At 42.2% G+C, this 20126-nt stretch overlaps 1 protein-coding gene across 6 annotated transcripts in view; it reads right to left on the bottom strand.

Annotated features, from left to right (window-relative positions):
• Positions 1–20126, bottom strand: part of tanc2b (tetratricopeptide repeat, ankyrin repeat and coiled-coil containing 2b) — a 123803-nt gene that overhangs the window by 62650 nt on the left and 41027 nt on the right. For all 6 annotated transcript variants that reach the window (XM_027005089.3, XM_081697228.1, XM_081697229.1 and 3 more), the window contains 2 exons: positions 5692–5763; positions 4369–4560 (listed from right to left, as the gene is read on the bottom strand). In XM_027005089.3, the coding sequence (XP_026860890.2) occupies positions 4369–4560; positions 5692–5763 (264 nt within the window). The remainder of the gene's footprint in view (positions 1–4368; positions 4561–5691; positions 5764–20126) is intronic.

Genomic DNA, 20126 nt, shown 5'->3' with positions numbered 1-20126 from the left:
GTTGGACAGTTCTTAACCCGATTTTAGTAGTTTCAGCAATCTCCTTACATATTTTCTCTGCTTGATGCAGGCCAATAATTTGACCCTTCTGAAACAGATTAACATTTTTTCCAAGACCACAGGATGTGTCTTTCCACATGGTTGTTTAACAAATGAGAAGCTACTCACTGCATCAGTTAGGGTTAAATAACCTTTTGCCAGCTGAAACATAATCACTCATGCAGTAATTATCCAATGGGAGGCTCTTACCTATTTGCTTAGTTAAATCCAGGTGGTGACCTTTTTTTTGGCCAGGCAGTGTACAAGTTCTCATACTCTATGCTCAAAAACTTCCCAATGCAATTCATTATTTTTTCAAGATTATGATTAGGTCAGGTCATGTCTTGTACCAGTTGAGTGGTTTTTAGTTTATGGTTAAGTCAGGTTATATTGCAGGCAACAGACAGCATTAGGCTTCATATAATTCATGAAATCACTTCTGATGTGTATGTGGAGGCATCTTGGTAATATGAGAAAATCATAAAGGATATTTGCAACATAAAGGTCCTATAAAGGTGGCACCTATTCCTTGGTCATTACACAACTCTGCAGAGCAATCATCAGGCTTAATGGCTAGCACACGATAGCTGCCCATACCGTCAGGGATCCCACACATTTAACAGCTGACAACAGAAGCTGTGGTTTCAAGGCCACCTTGAGCTAAAGGACAATCGCAGGGTCACAATTTTCTTCTACTGCTCAGGAGTCTTGGTTTTCTACTGTTTACACCTTCACATTTGGATATAAGCAGTTTTTAATGGCAGCTCTGTCATGTTCCATCTTTATTAAGATAATGATGCACTGTTTTTGCCAAGTCTGGATCACAAAGCTGCTGATTTAGCAACTATCTTTTTGAATGAATGTCTGTGGCTTTCTGTGAACTTTGATATGCGTCTGCTCCTGCTCTTTGCAAGTGTAGTTTGTCCTGGTTCAGTACTTTTACCTTTAGACTTGTTTAGTCTATTTGCCCAATACATTGCCCTATTTGCCATATCTTCAAAAATAATGGAATCTGAAATGGAATGTCTCCTTTTAATTCTTTATTCATCATCCTCTCATCACTCGGGTCCGTTCTGTTCTCAGACCGCTAAGAAGGGAGCAGGGGAGGCAGTAGGGGAAGCAGTGGGGGAGGCAGTAGGGGGAGGGAGTAAGAGTGGGGGTGGGGGGTGTAGGAGAGGCAGGGAGTGGTAAGCGGCTGGATTGGAGGGGGCCGATGGAGAAGTGATTTGGAAGGTATTAAATGACAGAGGGCAGCAGACGAGATGCAGGAGCATGGTTACATAATTCCCCATAGGCTTATGTCCTATGGGGAGTGCCTTACTGTAGGCGAACGTGTGCTTGAAAGAACAGAGCATGTACACAATGGTCTAATAATAGCTTTTAATTGCAGAATGGATGGAGGAGGCACAGGAGGAGAAATAAGAGAGAGGAGGTGGCTGTGGTGGCATAATTTTATCATATCAGCTAATGGGCATAGAGAGCCAAATGCAATTTTGCATCTTCTTGTGGGAATCCATAGGGAAGGCAGTAATTGTATTGATTGTGGTGGTTAATTAGCATCTGATACAGGGTAAGATGGTGTGATTAGGGACTTGAGGGCTTCACTGGTGCTTCTAAACCATTCAGTCAGACGCAACTGTCATCACACAGTCAGGCTAGCAGGAAGCTTTAGCTATCAACAAGTCGCCTGTCAACAATACCCGCCTTCTAGTAATCGCATACTGCTGTGCAGCCAAAGCAGGCAACAACAAAGAGCTCACACTAGATGCCAGAAAGCATCTGATTAAATGTCAATAAATCAGCGAAGCCATGCAGAGGCTGTACCAACACAGACACTATTACATCGCGAGGTGAATTAAGGGCTTCACTCCAGGTGCCTTGGAGCCTTAATAGCTGTTGCCGGCATGTGGTGGAGGCCAAAGCTATAAGTCTGGGAGAACATTCAGGCAGCGTTCATGCACTGAGACTTGGTGGCTCACTGGACAGGCAAGCCAGTCACACACCTGTAAGACCTCCTGAGAGGGGTAGGGACTGGTGGAGGAGGTGGAGGCTGGTGGAGAAGGGACCTGCTGGGAGAGGGGGATCAATCCATTATAAAAAGGTCAGGGCAGTCGTGCTGGGCTTTAACTTGATAGGAAGGTGAAGAGGTGGGCATAAAATCTGCCATTTTCTATCTCACTCTTGCCATCAGGCAATCACAAAGATGGAGGGAGAAAGGGGTAAAGACAAAGGCCACTGAAAAGACAGGAGAGAAAAGAAGTTTGCTTCAGGCTGCAGCTTCAGACGTCCTCATGTGGTGCCAAATCCAGCACCTCTAAAGTGCATTCTTTATATACACTCACATTTACAGATATGAATACTCTGTTACACGGTCCCAGCATATAAAGGGAACAAGACGCATATTGTTTATCATGGTGCATGGTGCAAAGGCAGGCTTATCTCTTATGCCGCGGTGCTCTGGTGTCTCTCATTTAATGAACATGCTGGGAATGAATAAACAGGAGAGGATGAAACAGCTCCCTCATAAAGCCCTGACTTTCATTAATAGAGATGAGAAGCTTGGCATGACAGCTAACACCAAAGAATTACAAATGAGCTGAACAGAAAACACTTGAAATTATTGCTTGGCAGGATTGGTATAGAATTAGAGCCTTGCACCTTAGCTAACATACAGGGCTTTGATAATGCTAAATTCTGTGTGCAGGGTTAAAGCTATGGATGACAATATATTAAAGCTGTACCATAATTGTTTAAAAGTGAACTGCCCAAAAGACAACATGAGGATTGGAAGAAGACATTCCAGCTTTTCCGCCATCAAACACCGGTTTCTTGTTGTTCATTTCTCAGCTACACTACAAATGCTCATCTCCCAATTCTATGTATTGTACATACATAAAGGAGTCTGCTGGCCTTACAATGAAAAATAATACAATGAAAATTGTTAAATATATAACTATATTGCAAACTAAAAAAGAAACTGGGAGATCTGGGATGGATTGACAATAAAGTCCAAACTCTGCCAGTGCTTAGAGAGAAAAAACACCCAGTTAGGATGAAAAAGCAAGTCTTCAGACAGAACAGCCAAAGGCAGTAAGAAGAGAGGTAGTGAACCTCGCATCTGTCTCTGTGACGCACATAACCAGTAATGCTTTTTTCCTCTTTCCACTTTAAGTTAAATGGAACTTTGATATGGTCTGCACACATGCTCACAATCTCACAAGCTCAAGCATACATGTGGTCATGTACTAAAGGAATACACATGCCAGTGTAGTTACCATTTTGAACAAATTACTGCATTTAAGGGAAATTGGTAAAAATAAGCATAGAAATACACTTAAGGATCCTACCTTAAAATGCATTGATTGTTGCATGATGGTAGCACAACCTAGTGGATATTACATGGAGTAATTCTCAAATTGCAAACTCTCTTAGCTCTGCTGCTGTAATAACACCATATCTATACAGTTATCTGCTCTTTTCAGTCTGCCCCTTTGGGTGGAATGCTGAATCACAATAAATGACAGAAATCTCACAAACACTGGTAGTTGTAAACTACAGGCCTTGTACCATTTTGTAAAATGCATATTCAATGGATAAATTTGTGTCTATAGGGAGCATACGTACACCATCAAATTCTCTGTGCTTGTTTGTGTGTGTGTGTGTGGGGGGGGGGGGTGAAGTATAAGTACATATGTGCATGTACAGTAAAGTAATCCTTGGGGCCCCATGCTTTTTTGTGTTTTTGCTGATTTAACATACCTGACTCAACTAATCATCAATTACCAAGTTGTTACTAAATCAAGTTTGTTAATGGAAACAAAAATGCATCAGTGGGCATAGTATGTGATGTGGGGCCCTTTTCCAGGCCTCTCCGTACGTGTCTGTGATGTGGGGCCCTTTTCCAGGCCTCTCCGTACGTGTCTGTGATGTGGGGCCCTTTTCCAGGCCTCTCCATACCTGTGTCTGTGATGTGGGGCCCTTTTCCAGGCCTCTCCATACCTGTGTCTGTGATGTGGGGCCCTTTTCTAGGCCTCTCCATACCTGTGTCTGTGATGTGGGGCCCTTTTCTAGGCCTCTCCATACCTGTGTCTGTGATGTGGGGCCCTTTTCCAGGCCTCTCCGTACGTGTCTGTGATATGGGGCCCTTTTCCAGGCCTCTCCATACCTGTGTCTGTGATGTGGGGCCCTTTTCCAGGCCTCTCCGTACGTGTCTGTGATGTGGGGCCCTTTTCCAGGCCTCTCTGTACATGTCTGTGATGTGGGGCCCTTTTCCAGGCCTCTCCATACCTGTGTCTGTGATGTGGGGCCCTTTTCCAGGCCTCTCCATACCTGTGTCTGTGCTGGCGCGCTTCTTTCCAGGCTGCAGTCGCACTCCGGCTACTTGGTGAGAGAGCAGTGGAGAGGATGGGAGAGAGCGGGACATGCCCTCCATGATGCGGATGTGCTGCAGCCCCTCGGCCATGGTGAGAGATGGCACAGCGTAGTCTCCTTCAAAGGCACAGTCGCTGTCTATACTGCCACCTACAGCATGGGAGCACAGAGGAAGAAAGGCATGTGGTTTACCTACATCTAACAGATGTTTATAACATAGCGTCAGTTTAGTGGTACTGCGCCTCAGTCAAGTTTTAACCTTTACCAGGGAATACACAAAATTATAATAGTAATCATAAATATATCAATTATCTCTATACAGAAACTAGAAGGTTATGGGTTTGAATCCCATGCTATGCAAAGACTGTTGGGACCTTGAGCATGGCCCTTAACCCTCCCAGCTCCAGGGATGCTGTAAAATGGCTGACCCAGTGCTCTGACCCCAGCTTCCAAAAAGTAAAATATTTGGACATTGAATTTTATTGCCTTTTACTTGTACTGAGCAATTACAATAAATTGAATCTTAAATTCTAAATTAGAAGTACAAATGTAAATAACATCAATAAAGTCTTTTTGTTGAGACACAACTAGCCCACGACACAGAAAATATGCATGCAAACATGTTTCTGTGGTAGACCCTTTCAGAAAGTAGGTTACGATCCTTTTGGTTTCTGCTCTACAGGGAGGACAAGTGACATATTGACTACAAGCTGCTATCACAATATCAAATCCCTCAAGGCTAAAATATGCAGATAACACCACATACACACGCAGATTATCTGGTGCATGAGAAGAGGACAAGAGGTGAGAGAGTGGGGTACCCCTATAATATCGTTTTGCAAATATTAACAAGGTAATATCTCTGGACATACAACCACATTTCACCAAAGATACTAAACATAGAACTTGAGATTAGCTTTTCAACCAAACATGAACCAGTTAACAATTAAAAAGCTTGTGTAGAATGACTTTTGAAAATCCAACTGCATTGGTAATTCATCAGAAATTCATCAATCTGTCCATTTCAATGCTGACAAACTATTTTCAGTCAATGTAGACCTAAACAGTTCTTGCCTAGAGGTGTACTAGGCACCCAAACAAAGAGTGGATTTTGGAATTGCATTAAGAAGCCATCATGCAGCCCAAAAATTGTAAACTTAAATGCGAGAATCAAAGACAAAGAGAGGACGAGGCATTTATTACTTAAATACAATATAACACAAGTCAATAAAGCTAACTTAATGGAATTAAATAACTGAAATACAAAGTGTGGGGGTCTACCTTGCTCGGCGAGACTGTGATGCGGGTCTAGGCTGGCGCTCCGTAACTCGCTGAGCTCATCGTTCCCTCCATCTGCAGAGGAGTAGGAGAAAGAGAGGGAGTGAGGGTGGTGGGGAGGAGCTAGTGAATCGTTGCTGGAGAAGGTAGGCCATGCAATTGTCCAGGAGCCAGGGCCTGGCATGAAGTATTTCCAGCAGGGTGCTGAGGTACAGGCCGTCCACGGCCCCCGCTCTTAGGGTGGTGAACTGAACGGCATTGCGCACTTCCCAATCCCTGCTAAAGTGAAGATGTAAGATAGCCAGCTGGAGGCTGAAGCGGTGGGTGGACAGTCCTAAATGGAAGCAGCCACACCTTCTGTCCAGACAGTTCATGGTCTATTCCTTTTGGCACCATGAGGTGACAATACGACTAAATATGGCCACTGTACAGTAAGCCTTCTACATATTAGCTGTCCACTGATGGATTAGCGTCAGACTAACAGCAGCAGGATCAATTACCAGAGACCCTGAGGAAGCAAAATGCTGGGTCTGCTTCAGTTAAGGGAGAGAAGCAGTCGAGAATTTAGTGTTTGTGTTTTAACAATAAAAGACCTCTTTGTAATTCTGGATTTAGGGTCATGAAGGTTTAGTGCCTTCCAAAAATATATAAGAAAAGAAAAAAAAAAACGATGAACATTTGATTTCAGCTCTTGGACAACATATCTATCAACTGAATTAAATGGGTTTTTTTTTGGGGGGGGGGGGGGGGGTTCTGTCACTGATGATCTCATTTTGGAGCCCTTCTGAAACAAGATACTAATCCAAAACATTTATAAAATTGTTAACACACACACACACACACGCACACACACACACACACACATTGGCCTTGAGAGCTCATCAACAGCTGAAATCAGCAGCCTTAAGGCCAGACACTGTAACAGCATGTGTGCAGTCTGCACCTACTGACAACAACAGCCTTGTGTGTACTGGTCCTGACATTACAGGACCCTTCAGACATCCCCCATCTTACCCTAATGCTACACAGACCTCAGCAGACTTACTTATCACCGTCCAATCATCAATACTGAGTTAGCATTGAGGTCGTGTATAGTAGCAATAGTTCCCATTTTTATGGGAAATTGTTGTCTTGTTACAAAACATCAAGTGTGAATTTATCACCATGAAGATCAATGTCCATTAAGTGTTAAGCATGAGGGAGGAGGGGACGGGTTCAGTGAAGATACGCTTTTTAAATTCACATCAAGCGATTAAGATAAGAGTTTATCACAGTCTAGACAAAGAAAGCCAATTTGTATGCTATAAAAAGACATCAGTACAGTAACAGCTAGGTAGTCCTGTGAGATCCACAGTCTCTTCTGATCAGCAGAGCTCACTTCTTCATGGGGAAATGAGAGTCTGCTTTTAACAAGTAAAAATTATTTCACTTCCTGTTGGCTTTTGTGCTTCTGTGCAGTCTGAAGACCAGCACAAAGATAACATATTATTAACAATATTTTGAAGCTTAAAAACAACAAAAAAAACAAACAAAAAAACCCATGGTATCATCTGAGTTATTGGTAATGAATCAATAATCACAAACTCACAGGCAATTCTGGAGTAGTACCCTAGAGAAAAATGATTAGATTTCAGTGTCCTGTAGCTTCTAATATTCTTGGCTGTTCTGTCCATTGAACTCCTGTGAACTAGCTGTAATATGACATGAGTCTAAAGTACTACCTTGCTGGGTTGAGGTTTAGACATCATGCAGAGCCATCCTTAGATGGACTGTTATGCCTCACGACGTATGGTGTTTATTTTGCTTCCCGTAGTCTTTTTTCTCCCCTGTTGCTGCCATTAATTGCTGACAGGTGCTCTGCCAGATATGCACAGATGATTTGTCCAATGGGGAAGGGATAAGGACAAAAGGGCAGTCCTTGTCAAAGCTCCTCCTCCTGACATTAGCATCGCAGGACCAAAATCATCACACAGTATATATGGGTTTCTCTCTACGGGTGTTTATGATTCTATTTACAGTTCAGTAGTCTTGCTTGTCTAAGTGCTAAAATGTTAATTTATTAATATATGTGAAGATCTACAACAGAATTACACTAACCTTTAAGCTCTAATGAGTGGTGTTTTAATGTTTGTTATTTTGAGTTGTCATCATGCCTAAGATCTGCTGTCTTGCATTTGCTCTGACTGGCGGAGACAAGGTTGCGGAAGACCTCACTTACACTGTGATGTTTGTGTGTCTACACTGGCCTTAACATATGTGAGGATCATAACAAACTTCAACACAAGGGTGATGCCTGACCACAAAGAAGGTTCCCCTACTAGGAGAAGCTAAAGAACATCTCACATGAAGCACATCAACCTTTAAAAGACAGAAGATTTAATTTTATAGTGGGCTATAAAAGATGCGATATTGGTATTGTCCAAGCTTAAACTACATGTTTTTCAGATAAGCGGATTTTGTATGCATATTTTTGACAAATACAGTGCCGTTAAGATATATCTGATGGAATATAGAGGATCACTTTAGCTTTAAGCTGGTAATGACCTTGCCACCTGCCAGCTTATGGTGCTGAAGTCTGTTGCGACCAAAACAGAAGCTGAGCAGTTTGAGTGACTCAGCCTCAATATATCTGTGCCATAACCAATCCATACAGAATCTATACCTATAACAGTGTCTTAGGCCATGGTAAGATCACAAGGTGGAACCTCAGCTTGCTTGTGTCTGGACATCAGCACTATTGAGAACAATTGTGGCTACAGGCATAAACACTTAAGACTAGGAGACCCCAATTACTGTGAAACACTTATGAAATCTGTATTTTGAAATGCAAATATTATTCATTTCCATCCATTTTGCGTGGGTATTTTGGTATGTCTGTCTACCGGGTACATTTATGAACAAGTGAAAATGCACTGAGTAGCAGATCTTGAGCAGACTTTAAAGATTAAAGAGGTATACTTGAATGAATCACTGCTAGTAAATCTGCAATAACGCAGACATCTGTTCAGACATGTGCATACCTAAAGTCAGTTTTTTTCACACATGCACTCTTTTATTACTGGTGATGTCTGTATTCATATAACTCATATATTCTTTAGAATATTATAAAGATACTATGGAAATTGCTTGGATATCACTGCTATATTAAACCAAAAGATACACTAAAAGAAGATAAAGCTGGCTACAGTGAAGTTAGTTTGTGTGTGTGTGTGCGTGTGTGTGTGTGTGTGTGTGTGTGTGTGTGTGAGAGAGAGAGAGAGAGAGAGAGAGAGACAGAGAGACAGAGAGACAGAGAGATGAAAGTTGTCACCCAAGAGAAATAAAGACATTTGTCCTGTCCTGCATTAGCCAGAGTGACAGCAGTATGAAAATACTGTCAAGCCTTATGGAATGTTATGTACAGAATGAAGTGAGATGATACCAGGGGACTACTCCCACACGAGAGAGAGAGAGAGAGAGCGAGAGAGAAAGAGAGAGAGAGAGAGAGAGAGAGAGAGAGAGAGAGACCTTTGAGGAGAACCACCAAAAAAAAAAAAAATCAACCTAAGCAGTTTTATTTATTATTAGTTATTATACTGCAATTACTTATTACATAATTATTATGCTGTAATTACTATAATATGTATGACTGTGCAAATGCCTTAGGTCATCATTAGATTTGCTGTTTTAACAATGGTATAATAACCATATATAATTATTTCTCAGTCACTTTATTAAAATACAAACAGCAAATACAATAAATATTTACACAAGGTTAAAAAAAAACACAAACACATTTTCAGAACAAAATGGCTTCTACAGCCAAAAGTCTTTAGTGTGACCTCCCATGGCACTAAGAACATCTTAAAATCTTTTGTGGAGACTGTCCTGGTGTTTTCTGAAGTAATCTTCTGGTATATTATCCCAGGCTTTCAGCACTTCCCAGAGTTCTTCTTTAGATTTATAATGCGTTTTCCTGCTATTGCTCAAGTGTAAGGGGAGGTCACTCTACATACTCCCCACTGTAGCCTACATAAGCTGCTTTTTTTCAGATTTAATACTGCATACAAGTTTCTTGAACTTTCTGGTTGAATTGTATAAAAGAGACAGTAATAATTATATATGGTTATTACAATTTCTAAAAACATCCAATCTACATACATACACTGCCTGGCCAAAAAAAAGGTCACCACCTGGATTTAACTAAGCAAATAGGTACGAGCCTCCCATTGGATAATTACTGCATGGGTGATTATGTTTCAGCTGGCAACAATTTATTTAACCCTAACTGATGCAGTGAGTAGCTTCTCATTTCTTAGACAACCATGTCGAAAGACACATCCTGTGGTCATGGAAAGATCTGTTTCAGAAGGGTCAAATTATTGGCATACATCAAGCAGAGAAAACATCTAAGCAGATTGCTGAAACTACTAAAATCGGGTTAAGAACTGTCCAACACATTATTAAAAAGTGGAAGGACAGTGGGGAAACTTCATCTTCGAGGAAGGAATGTGGTCTGAAAAAAAATCTTGAATAATATTGATCAGCGATCACTTAAACGTGTAGTGCGATCAAATTGTAGAAAAACAACAGTAGAACTCAGGGATATGTTTAAAAGTGAAAGTAAGAGCATTTCCACACAAACAATATGAAGGGAACTCAAGGGATTGGGACTAAACAGCTGTGTAGCCTTAAGAAAACCACTTATCAGTGAGGCTAACCGGCAAAAACGGCTTCAATTTGCTAGGGAGCATAAAGATTGGACTCTGGAGCAATGGAAGAAGGTCACGTGGTCTTATGAGTCCAGATTCACCCTATGCCAGAGTAATGAGCACATCAGGGTAAGAAGAGAGGCGGCTGAAGTGATGCACCCATCATGCCAATGCCTACTGTACAAACCTGTTGGAGCAGTGCTATGATCTGGGGTTGCTGCAGTTGGTCAGGTCTAGGTTCAGCAACGTTATGTGCCCAAAGAATGAGGTCAGCTGACTACCTGAATATACTGAACGACCAGGTTATTCCATCAATGGATTTTTCTTCCCTGATGGCACAGGCATATTCCAAGATGACAATGCCAGGATTCATCAGGCTCAAATTGTGAAAGAGCATGAGACATCATTTTCACATATGGATTGGCCACCAAAGTCCAGACCTAAACCCCATTGAGAATCCTTGGGATGTGCTGGAGAAGACTTTGCACAGTGGTCCAAATCTCCCATCAATACAAGATCTAGGGGGAAAATTAATGCAACTCTGGACAAAAATAAATGTTGTGACATTGCAGAAGCTTGTGGAAATGATTCCACAGCAAACGCATGCCGTAATGAAAGTTAAAGGCAGTCCAACAAAATATTAGAGTGTGTGACCTTTTTTTTGGCCAGGCAGTGTGTATTATATATATATATAATATAATAATAATATAATAATAAAAAATCACCAGAGGAGCCAAACACCGGCTACTAGTGGATAAAACAGTCTCTCAAGACTGTAAGACCAGACAGATCAACCTGTGCACTGCCTGGATTGACTACATGAAAGCCTATGATTCAGTGTTCTGCATAGACCTGAACCCCCTCAGTGAGATCATCACCAAGAGTGGCGCAACCATCATCCACCTCCTGTACATGGATGACATCAAGCTGTGTGCCAAAAAAAAAACATCGACAAACTAAATCATCTCACCGAGATATATACGATGACATCAGAATGTCATTCCGACTAGATAAGTGTGGTCAGATGGTTACAAGGTGAGGGAAGGTAACTAGGACAGATGTGATCACACTACCAGAAGGTAACACAACATATGATGAGAGCAGCTACAAGTACCTTGGAATCCCACAGGCAAATTGGAATCATATCTACAATATCTACAAAGAGTGAAGCAAGTCCTGCAAAGTCAGCTGAACAGGAAGAACAAGCCCAGGACTATCAACACCTACACTCTACCAGTCACAAGATACCCCAATGGCATAATAAGCTGGACAAAGGAGGAGATAGAAGCCACTGACCTCACAATGCCTGGATGGCTTCACCCCAAATCCAGTACTCTAAGACTGTATACTAAGTGGGGCAAGGACTAGTGAGCATCAGAGCCACTATCAAGGATGAAACCACCAAGATCTTTGAGTACACCAAGATAATGGCACCAAGTGATAAAGTGCTTAGTGAATACCTCAGATAGCAGAAACCTGGGAATTAAGAGGAGCGGGAACCATTATGGGAGGAAAAACCCCTGCCCGGTATGAACCACCGGCAGATAGTGGAAGTGGCTATTATGGAGATATAGTACCAATGACAGGAAAAGGCTGGACTGAAAGACAGCAGAGAGGCACTAATCATGGCAGCACAGGAACAAGCTCTGAATATGAGATCAATAGAGGCTGGGATCTACCACACCAGGCAGGACCCCAGATGCAGGCTGTGCAAAGATGCCCCTGAGAGAATCCAGCACAACAGCAGGATGCCAGCAGGCAGAGGGTACATGAAACGCCACAGTACAAACAAAATTTCCTGATATTCCATGACTTGACCCAAAAAATGTGCTCACAGAAATTAATAAGCTGTTCTTTTTTCTTATATATTAATTGGTTCTGGATGTTCCTAAATGTTCCAGAATGTTCTGTTTATCCTTCTCCTGGAGAACTGACATGGCAGCCCCACTTTAATAGAAACCACACACTCCCATCTTCACATAGGACAGATGATAGATGTGGGAGAGATAAGATCAAATGAGCTCACTCAAAGATGGGCTATGAATGAACATTTTAGGTTTCAGTCCCCAGAATAATCTGACTCTGGGCTGTGGTGTAAGGGTCGGTGCCAGGCCGAGGCCCCCTCCGGCCACCAGAGGGAGGCCTCGAGTCAGGCACACCACTAATCAGGCATAACGCCCAGATGGGCTAGGCCTATATAAGCCCAGTGAACCAGTCACTCAGTGCTGGGTCTTTGCTAAAGTTCTGAGCCAAGCTCCTAGCCAGTAACTTCAGGTATTGAGGTCTATGAGCCCTTGTACTACACCGCACTTCTGCGGAAGGGGGGTCCGTGTTTTTACACATCCCCTCCCCTCTCCAGTTTCCCCCCCTCAAATCTGTCTCTGTCCCAAGGCTCCCCTTAGCCATTACAGTTCCTCCCTGTTTTCTGGTTTTGTTTGGGAAGGTTTAGTTTGTTTTTCCCCAGGGCATCGGAGCTGCCATTCTTCCCGTGGCGTCCTTGGTTCTCCCTTTTCACACGCTTGGCGTGGTGTTTAGTTTTTTACTCTAGCTTTGTCATCGTCCATTTCTCTGAAGGGTGATATATGCACAGGTAGATTTATAGCTGCCGCAGTCTAGCGGGTCTTTGTTTACCTTGCAATAAAGTCAAACGGATTCAGCTCCCATTTGGTTATTTACTTTTCTTGTTTTACCTGTTCCACAATCTAACTGTTCTGCACACGGGCCTGCCATTAGAGCGTAGTTGCTCACCCAGTAGGCCGTTGGTGTCATCACCTAGCTGAGCTGCGTTCGAGCGCACCTTACATGTGGTTCAGCTATAGATGTGGACACAGCAAATCAGCTTTAGTTTCCAAAGACATGCTGGCAGTAGCACATTGTTTTCTCAGTTTCCATTACTGTCACAGAATCACTCATCTCGGCATAATCTGAAAATAAATAGGAAAGGAAAGGAAAACATACACAGCCCCTATGAAAGTACAGGCATTATGGTTTTATAATCTCTGGAATTAGATTTACAACACTTTCAAGTTAAGACTAACAGTGTGTGATTGTATTATTTTTCATTATGCTAGACAGGTGCACTTTAAAGACCAGAAAAATATTGAATTAGAGTACAATGCTCTTTCCTCCACTATCATACATGCATGCAAATATTGTTCACACACACAAGTACATAGTAGCGCTGAAACTAACAGTCAGATAATCTATTGATTATTGGAACGAATAATTGAGCGTTTGGATTATGTATAGAACATAGCAAAGTATAGAAGTAACAAAACATAATCAAATTAATAAAACCATCCCTCTAAATTTAAAAGCAATAAACAAGAGGGTGAGAGGGTGAGTAAAGAAACGTGCAGTCTGTGGAACTGGCAACGCTCCTCTTTGGACTGCATTTGAATGAGTAGCATTACTCTTTTAATAACAAATATGCCATTAAAAATCTATATTCAAGCTATATTTTGGTTTTTAAAGTCTAGAATGTTGTGTAGATATTGAAATGTATATTGAAATGCATTCTAAAAAATGTTTCCCAAGTGTCCAGTTGTACAGCTTCACGATAAATGTGTGTTATTATAGGTCTGCAACTTTCCTCCAAAAGACAGGTGCAAATGAGATCAAACAATTCATAACTTATCTGAATATTTTTTGTCTAGCTAGCTAATTAATTTAAAGAGATGAGTCTTCATCATCCAGAGTCAATGTGCCTCCTTTTCAGATGCTCCAGCTCACATGCCAGGCAAGGTTCGGTTCAGAACCTTTTTGTTTGAATTAACAGTGAAATGCTCCCACACTTTTGGCAGTGAAGGTGTTCACATTGAACTATTGTTCAGTTCATTACAGTACACGGTAATGCCTACACGTCAGAGCATTCTGAGCCAACGTGAAAAACACACATGATGTCACCAACTAATCCACAATAAAAATTGCTGGCAACTAATTTTATTACTGAGTTTAGTTGATTATGCTGATTGAACCCCGATTACACACACAGACACACACATACGTGAGCTTGCAGACATACAGAACAACTTGTCAGTGTATGTCACAGGTGCATATGGGTGCATGGGACAGAGAGAGAGAAAGAGAGAGAGAGAGAGAGAGAGAGAGAGAGAGAGAGAGAGAGAGAGAGAGAGAGAGCGCAAGAGAGAGCCTAAAGGAAAGAAGGCCTGTTTAGGCTATTATTCACCACATTATCTCTCCTCTAAAATACAAAACTGCTCTCAGATTCATAATTTTAGATCATAATAACAATCATAATAAAAATACCAAAATGTAGCATGCTTTTGCTGCAGTAAATTAACTTCTTGCTTTAGACATTAACTAAGATGTTGAAAAATATGAAGATGAAGATGATAGCATACTGACACTAATGTTACCTTGCTAGTATGAAATGCTGTCAAATTCTCTAATTTTCTCCCTCATATGCTGGAAATAATCCTTCACATGAATGTGAGAGGTTAAAGTAGTGAGTGAGCATTTATTAGTAAGAGGTAAAATGGTGAATGTGAGTTGATTCTGTGTATGCCAAAGAACCACTGTGGTGAATGTGAAGCTTGAACAATGGCTGAATGGCCAGAACCTCACAGCTCAGTATGGTCAGTGTGGTGACGCAGAGATCAGTTTGTATGTGCGTCAGAAGCCGGACTGGATCGGCAGGAGCACAGCACAGCTCCATGCAACACCAAAGGAAATGATGATGCATACAGATAACTCTCCATCTCTCCTTCACTCTCTTTCTCTGACACACACACACATGCGCGCACACACACACACACACACACACACACACACACACACACACACACAAATACACGTTCCTTAGGCCTGAGAGACAGAATTTGTATGGGAACCGCTTGGCAGACATTAGATGTTCCAACTAGGCAGCTGACAAATGCCCTGTAAAATAGTAAAGAGGAGTAGTGTTTACGAGATAGACTGGTTGCTATCAAATTAATTATGTTTCTGGATATTAAGAAAAATGAGATAAATGAAAAGGTGAAACTGCAAGGTTAATAAGTTGAGACTACCATTTTGCAATCACACATATTCATAAACACACCACCTAAACAGATTTAGAAGGATGGTGAGAGTATACATACGTTAGACAACTTTCACTAAAATCATTTAGCTTACATGCAGACCACAAAACCCACAGATTTGTGCAAATGCATTTCTACTTGGTCCAGCATCCCACTGCACTCAAAGGGCAGTTAAGAAGGAAGGAAGGTAAGGAATAGTACAAAGAAGGGAGACATGGATGATTCCCTTATTTAAAAGAAAAATACATTTTTATCAGAAATCTAATGTAGTAGTTAGTTGGCAGCTTTTGATCCCAAGAGATCATTTGTACCTGTTGGCACTAACATTTTGGGTACAGGACTTCATGTGGGCTCTCTTGTCATCAGCTTGTCATCAGTGTGGTCTACTACCACAAGAGGCCCTTCTTCACTTCCTGTTTCCAGGCATTCCTGTCTGTGGCAACCGACTGTCAAATGCTCATGTTGATGTCACGGACTTGGAGGTCCTATTTGCACAAATTCTTGTTGGTTGCGTAACTAGGGTCTTTTGTTAGCCTCTTTTCAGATGATGGTCCCCGACAAAGAGCCCCTTGGGCATCTGACTGTTGGCCATGCATGAGATGTGAACCAACCGGTACATACATCTGCTTAAGGAAGGTGAAGATTAAGGCGATGTCTGCCCACTCAAGCACTGCATTGTTGGTGACCTTCTTTCTATAAGTGATGCCAAGCATATGGAAATTGTTGATCTGCTTTTATTGTTTAGTGGACAGTATCCAAATCTTGCTGGCATACAGCAGGGTTCTCAGGACACAGGCAACGTACATCTGGACTTTGGTGTTCACTGAGAGCTTGGTGTTGGCCCATACTCTCTTGGTAAGTCCAAGATTCAAGAGGGATCCCATCCTCCTTGGAGTTAGGTTGAAAAAGGTTGAACACCTTGGTAAGGTCGATGATGGGATCCTGTTACCCTTATTCTTGCACATAACCTCATGTCTTGTGGTGCACTGCCCTCCCTCTATCGCTAGCAGAGGATCGGTGTGGGTCTGGAATGAGCGTACACTTTGGCACACTTCAGAACCTCTGGTGGAATAATGTTTTTACCTGGTGCCTTACTGGAAGAGAGTGCTTTCAAGGCTTTACTAAGTTCTTTGAGAATGGGCTCTGATTCAAGTTTGGTCAAGATGAACAATGGCTCAATGTTTAGGGCTTTCTCAGTAAAAACAGTTCTACAGCTCTGAGTAATATTCTACAGCTCTGAGTACTGCTTTACCCAGTGCGCCATCTTATTTTGTTTGGCGCTTAATGACCAATCTTGATGCCATCTTCAGTGGAGCTGTCTTGTTCTAAGGTGATCTGATGGGTTTTTGGATCATGTTGTGCATCCCTCTGATCGTAGAGCAAAGATGGATCCCTTAGTCACTGGCACTTAGTCTAGCAGTTTGCTAAACCTTACTTTGAGAAGCCCACAGCATTTCCAGGTTCCTCTCATTTCAAGAGGACTTGCACACTTCTATTGATTTCCTCTTCTTCTCGATCAGAGACAGCTTTTTAGAGTGAGCCTTGAACCAAGTGGCCTGAATTTCTTCATCTCAAAGATATACACAGGAATGTTGCAGACAATGTCCCGCAAATGTTCCCATATCATGCAGATGTTAGCATTGTGTGGGCCATGTAGGGATTCCTCAAAGACTTTGCTGAACTCAGCTACCCTTGCAGGTTCACAGGTCTTGATTCCCTCCTTCTAGAATGGTTGCGGTCATCTCAGCTGAAGCCTCATATTACTGCAAGGGAGTGGTCAGTGTCAGAGCTTGCACTCTGATTACTGCATATTGTCTTGACATTGTAGCTTGTAGGTTTCTGCACCTTGTGACAATGAGGTTGAGTTGATGCTAGTGCTTGGACTAAGGTGTTTTCATTAATTTTTCCTGTTCTGAGCTAACCCAAGTAGTGGGGGACAATTGTAGTCATTATTGCCAACTCTACTGAAGTCACAGAGAATTAACTGTAGTTCTTGATAGGGGATCTCACTGATGGTTGCCCTGTCCATTTCAGAACTTACCCTTAATTCTTGAGTAAGGGTTATATTAGCTGTGTTGGCACTGAAGATGTTAACTAGACCCACTATTGTTCAAAGCTGAGCCTTCGTTTCCTCAGTTGTTGGTATAATCAAGCTAATCTGGCTGTTTCTGATCATGAAGCCTACACTGTGATCCCTGGTGTTATGTGACAGCTATCTGTGCCTGGGGAAGGAGAAGTCTAACTTTCAACAGCTCGCAGTAGAAGAAAGCTTTACTGCCTAAAGGGCAATGATAGACATCTGCATTCTGCACAGTTTGTTGTTAATAACAGTGGTCATGCAGGCATACCTGATGTCCTGCACGTCTTGTGTAAGGCCAGGTGTCATGGTCCTCACATTCCAAGTGCTTGATTCTTACAGTGTTTCTTGTTTTTGCATGGTGTCAGGGTTATCAATCCACCTGTCCTCAAATCATGGTTGAGTCATGTGCCTGGAAAATATTGGTACTTTCATTAGATTTCCTCAGGCAGATTGGGCTCATTATGCTTGTCTGGCAGTCTAACCAAACCTCTGTTGTCTTAGGGCTATACCCACATGGGGGGAAAAACAGCAACCACAGTTCCAGTGGAGCTAGTGGATAGTGTTAAGGCAGTACCTAATTGTCTTGGGATTGAGGCAGGTAGTAGCTGCCTATTGAGATCTGGGAATCTCTCCCACGATTGCAAGCAGCCTACGGTGCCTCATTCAATGTGTGATTGGCCAGGCAGAAACAGACGCTTATGGATATAAAACAAGAGCTTTATTAGAGTTCAACTCAGTGGTAGATAAATAAACCAGGGTCAAAACAAAAAAATCAAAACACTCAAAGTGTGTTAGGCCAGTGGAAGAACTAGTGAGCGAGTTTTGTGCCATTTCTGCCCAAGGTAGGAATTTGGACCAGTCTGATGGATTATTCATACAAAAACATAGCAGGATTTTTTTTTGTTCTTGTTTAGTTCGCTCACATTTGTCCATTTGACTGTGGGTGATAACCAGATGTGAGGCTAACGGCTACCCCTATGTGTTCAAAAAAAGAAAACCAAACATGAGACATGAATTGAGGTCCCCTATTGGATAATACTTCCTCCGGGATGCCAAATATATACAGAACACTTGGGTGAACGATGTTTCAGCAGTTTGGAAGGCTGTGGGTAGGCTTGGGAAAGCAATGAACCTCACACCTCTAGAGAACCTATCCACTACAGTAAGGATTGTAGTATTACCTTCGGAACAGGGGAGGTCAGTGACGAAATCCAAGGCAATGTGAGACCAGGTTCTTTCAGCTATGGGAAGCGGCATGAGTTTTAGGAGAGACTTAGGACTCTTAGGAGTCTTTGGAGTCTTACTTTGGCTGCAGATAGAACATGATCAAACATATCGGTGAATGTCGCTTGTCATACTTTCTCCCCGGTTAGCCAGTAGCTGACAAGTATGTGTTTCCCCCGGATGACCCATAGCAAGGGAGGAATGAGCCCAGGTTATTAGACGGTTCCAGCAAGAGGCAGGTATGTAACGTTTGCCTGCCAGACATTCCGTTGGGGTGACAGTGCCTTGTGTGGCTTATCAGATTTCTTCATCTATATCCCATCTTATAGACACCAGTTGCACCCAGGTAGGTAGGATGGTTTCTTTATCTCCCAATTTCTCCTCATTCTGCCCTAGGTGAATATGGGACAGGGCATCAGGTTTCGTATTGCGAGTTCCTTGGCGGTACATAATCTTGAAGTTAAAACTTGAAAATAATGACTAATGGGCTAGACGGGGGTTCAATCATTTGGACGTACGCATATTCCCCAGATTCTGATGGTCAGTGATAACTAAAAAGGGATGATTAGCCCCCTCTAGCCAATGCCTTCACTCCTCCAAAACTAGTTTAATGGCCAACAGTTTGCAGTCTCCTATACCATAGTTTTGTTCCGCTGGGGATAATTTTTGTGAGAAATATGGCACTGGATGTAGTTTGGTTTCATTGTCTCTGAGAGAGTACAACTCCTACATCGATGTTCGAAGCATCAGCCTCTACTACAAATGGGATTGTCGGATCAGGATGGCTAAGTATGGGAGCAGTAGTGAAAGCTTTCTTTAATCGGATGAATGTTTGTTCAGCCTCTTGATTCCAACAAAGCTTGGTTGATGCTCCTTTTAGAAGCAATCCTCCTATCTTTTTATCATCCATTGTGATTCCCCCATGGCTGACTACATATCCCAGGAAAGTAGTAGAATTAGTATGGAACTCGCATTTCTCCCCTTCCACATAAAGTCCATTCTCAAGGAGAGTCTTCTACACAGATCTCACATGTCGTACATGGGTCTGAAGATTGGATGGGTAGATGAGGATGTCATCGATATATGCAATAACAAATCTCCCTATTTCTTATCGAAGGAAGTCGATGATGAAGGTTTGAAACACAAACGGAGCTACACTCAAACTGTATGGCATCACTTTGTACTCATAGTCACCCCTACTGGTATATAAGGTGGTCCACTCATCTCCCTTCTTTATACGTATAAGGTTGTAAGCACTACAGAGGTCTAATTTGGTGAAGAATTTTTCCTCTCATAGTTGTTCCAGGGCAACGGGGATGAGCAGTAGTGGATATGCGTATTTCTGGGAGATCTGACTGAGATTATGATAATCAATGCAGGGTAACAAGGTAGCTTTCTTTT

This window comes from Electrophorus electricus, chromosome 15 (assembly GCF_041902795.1).
Source record: "Electrophorus electricus isolate QZ-2024a chromosome 15, ASM4190279v1, whole genome shotgun sequence".
Taxonomy (NCBI): domain Eukaryota; kingdom Metazoa; phylum Chordata; class Actinopteri; order Gymnotiformes; family Gymnotidae; genus Electrophorus; species Electrophorus electricus.
This window is presented reverse-complemented; position numbering and strand designations above follow the sequence as displayed.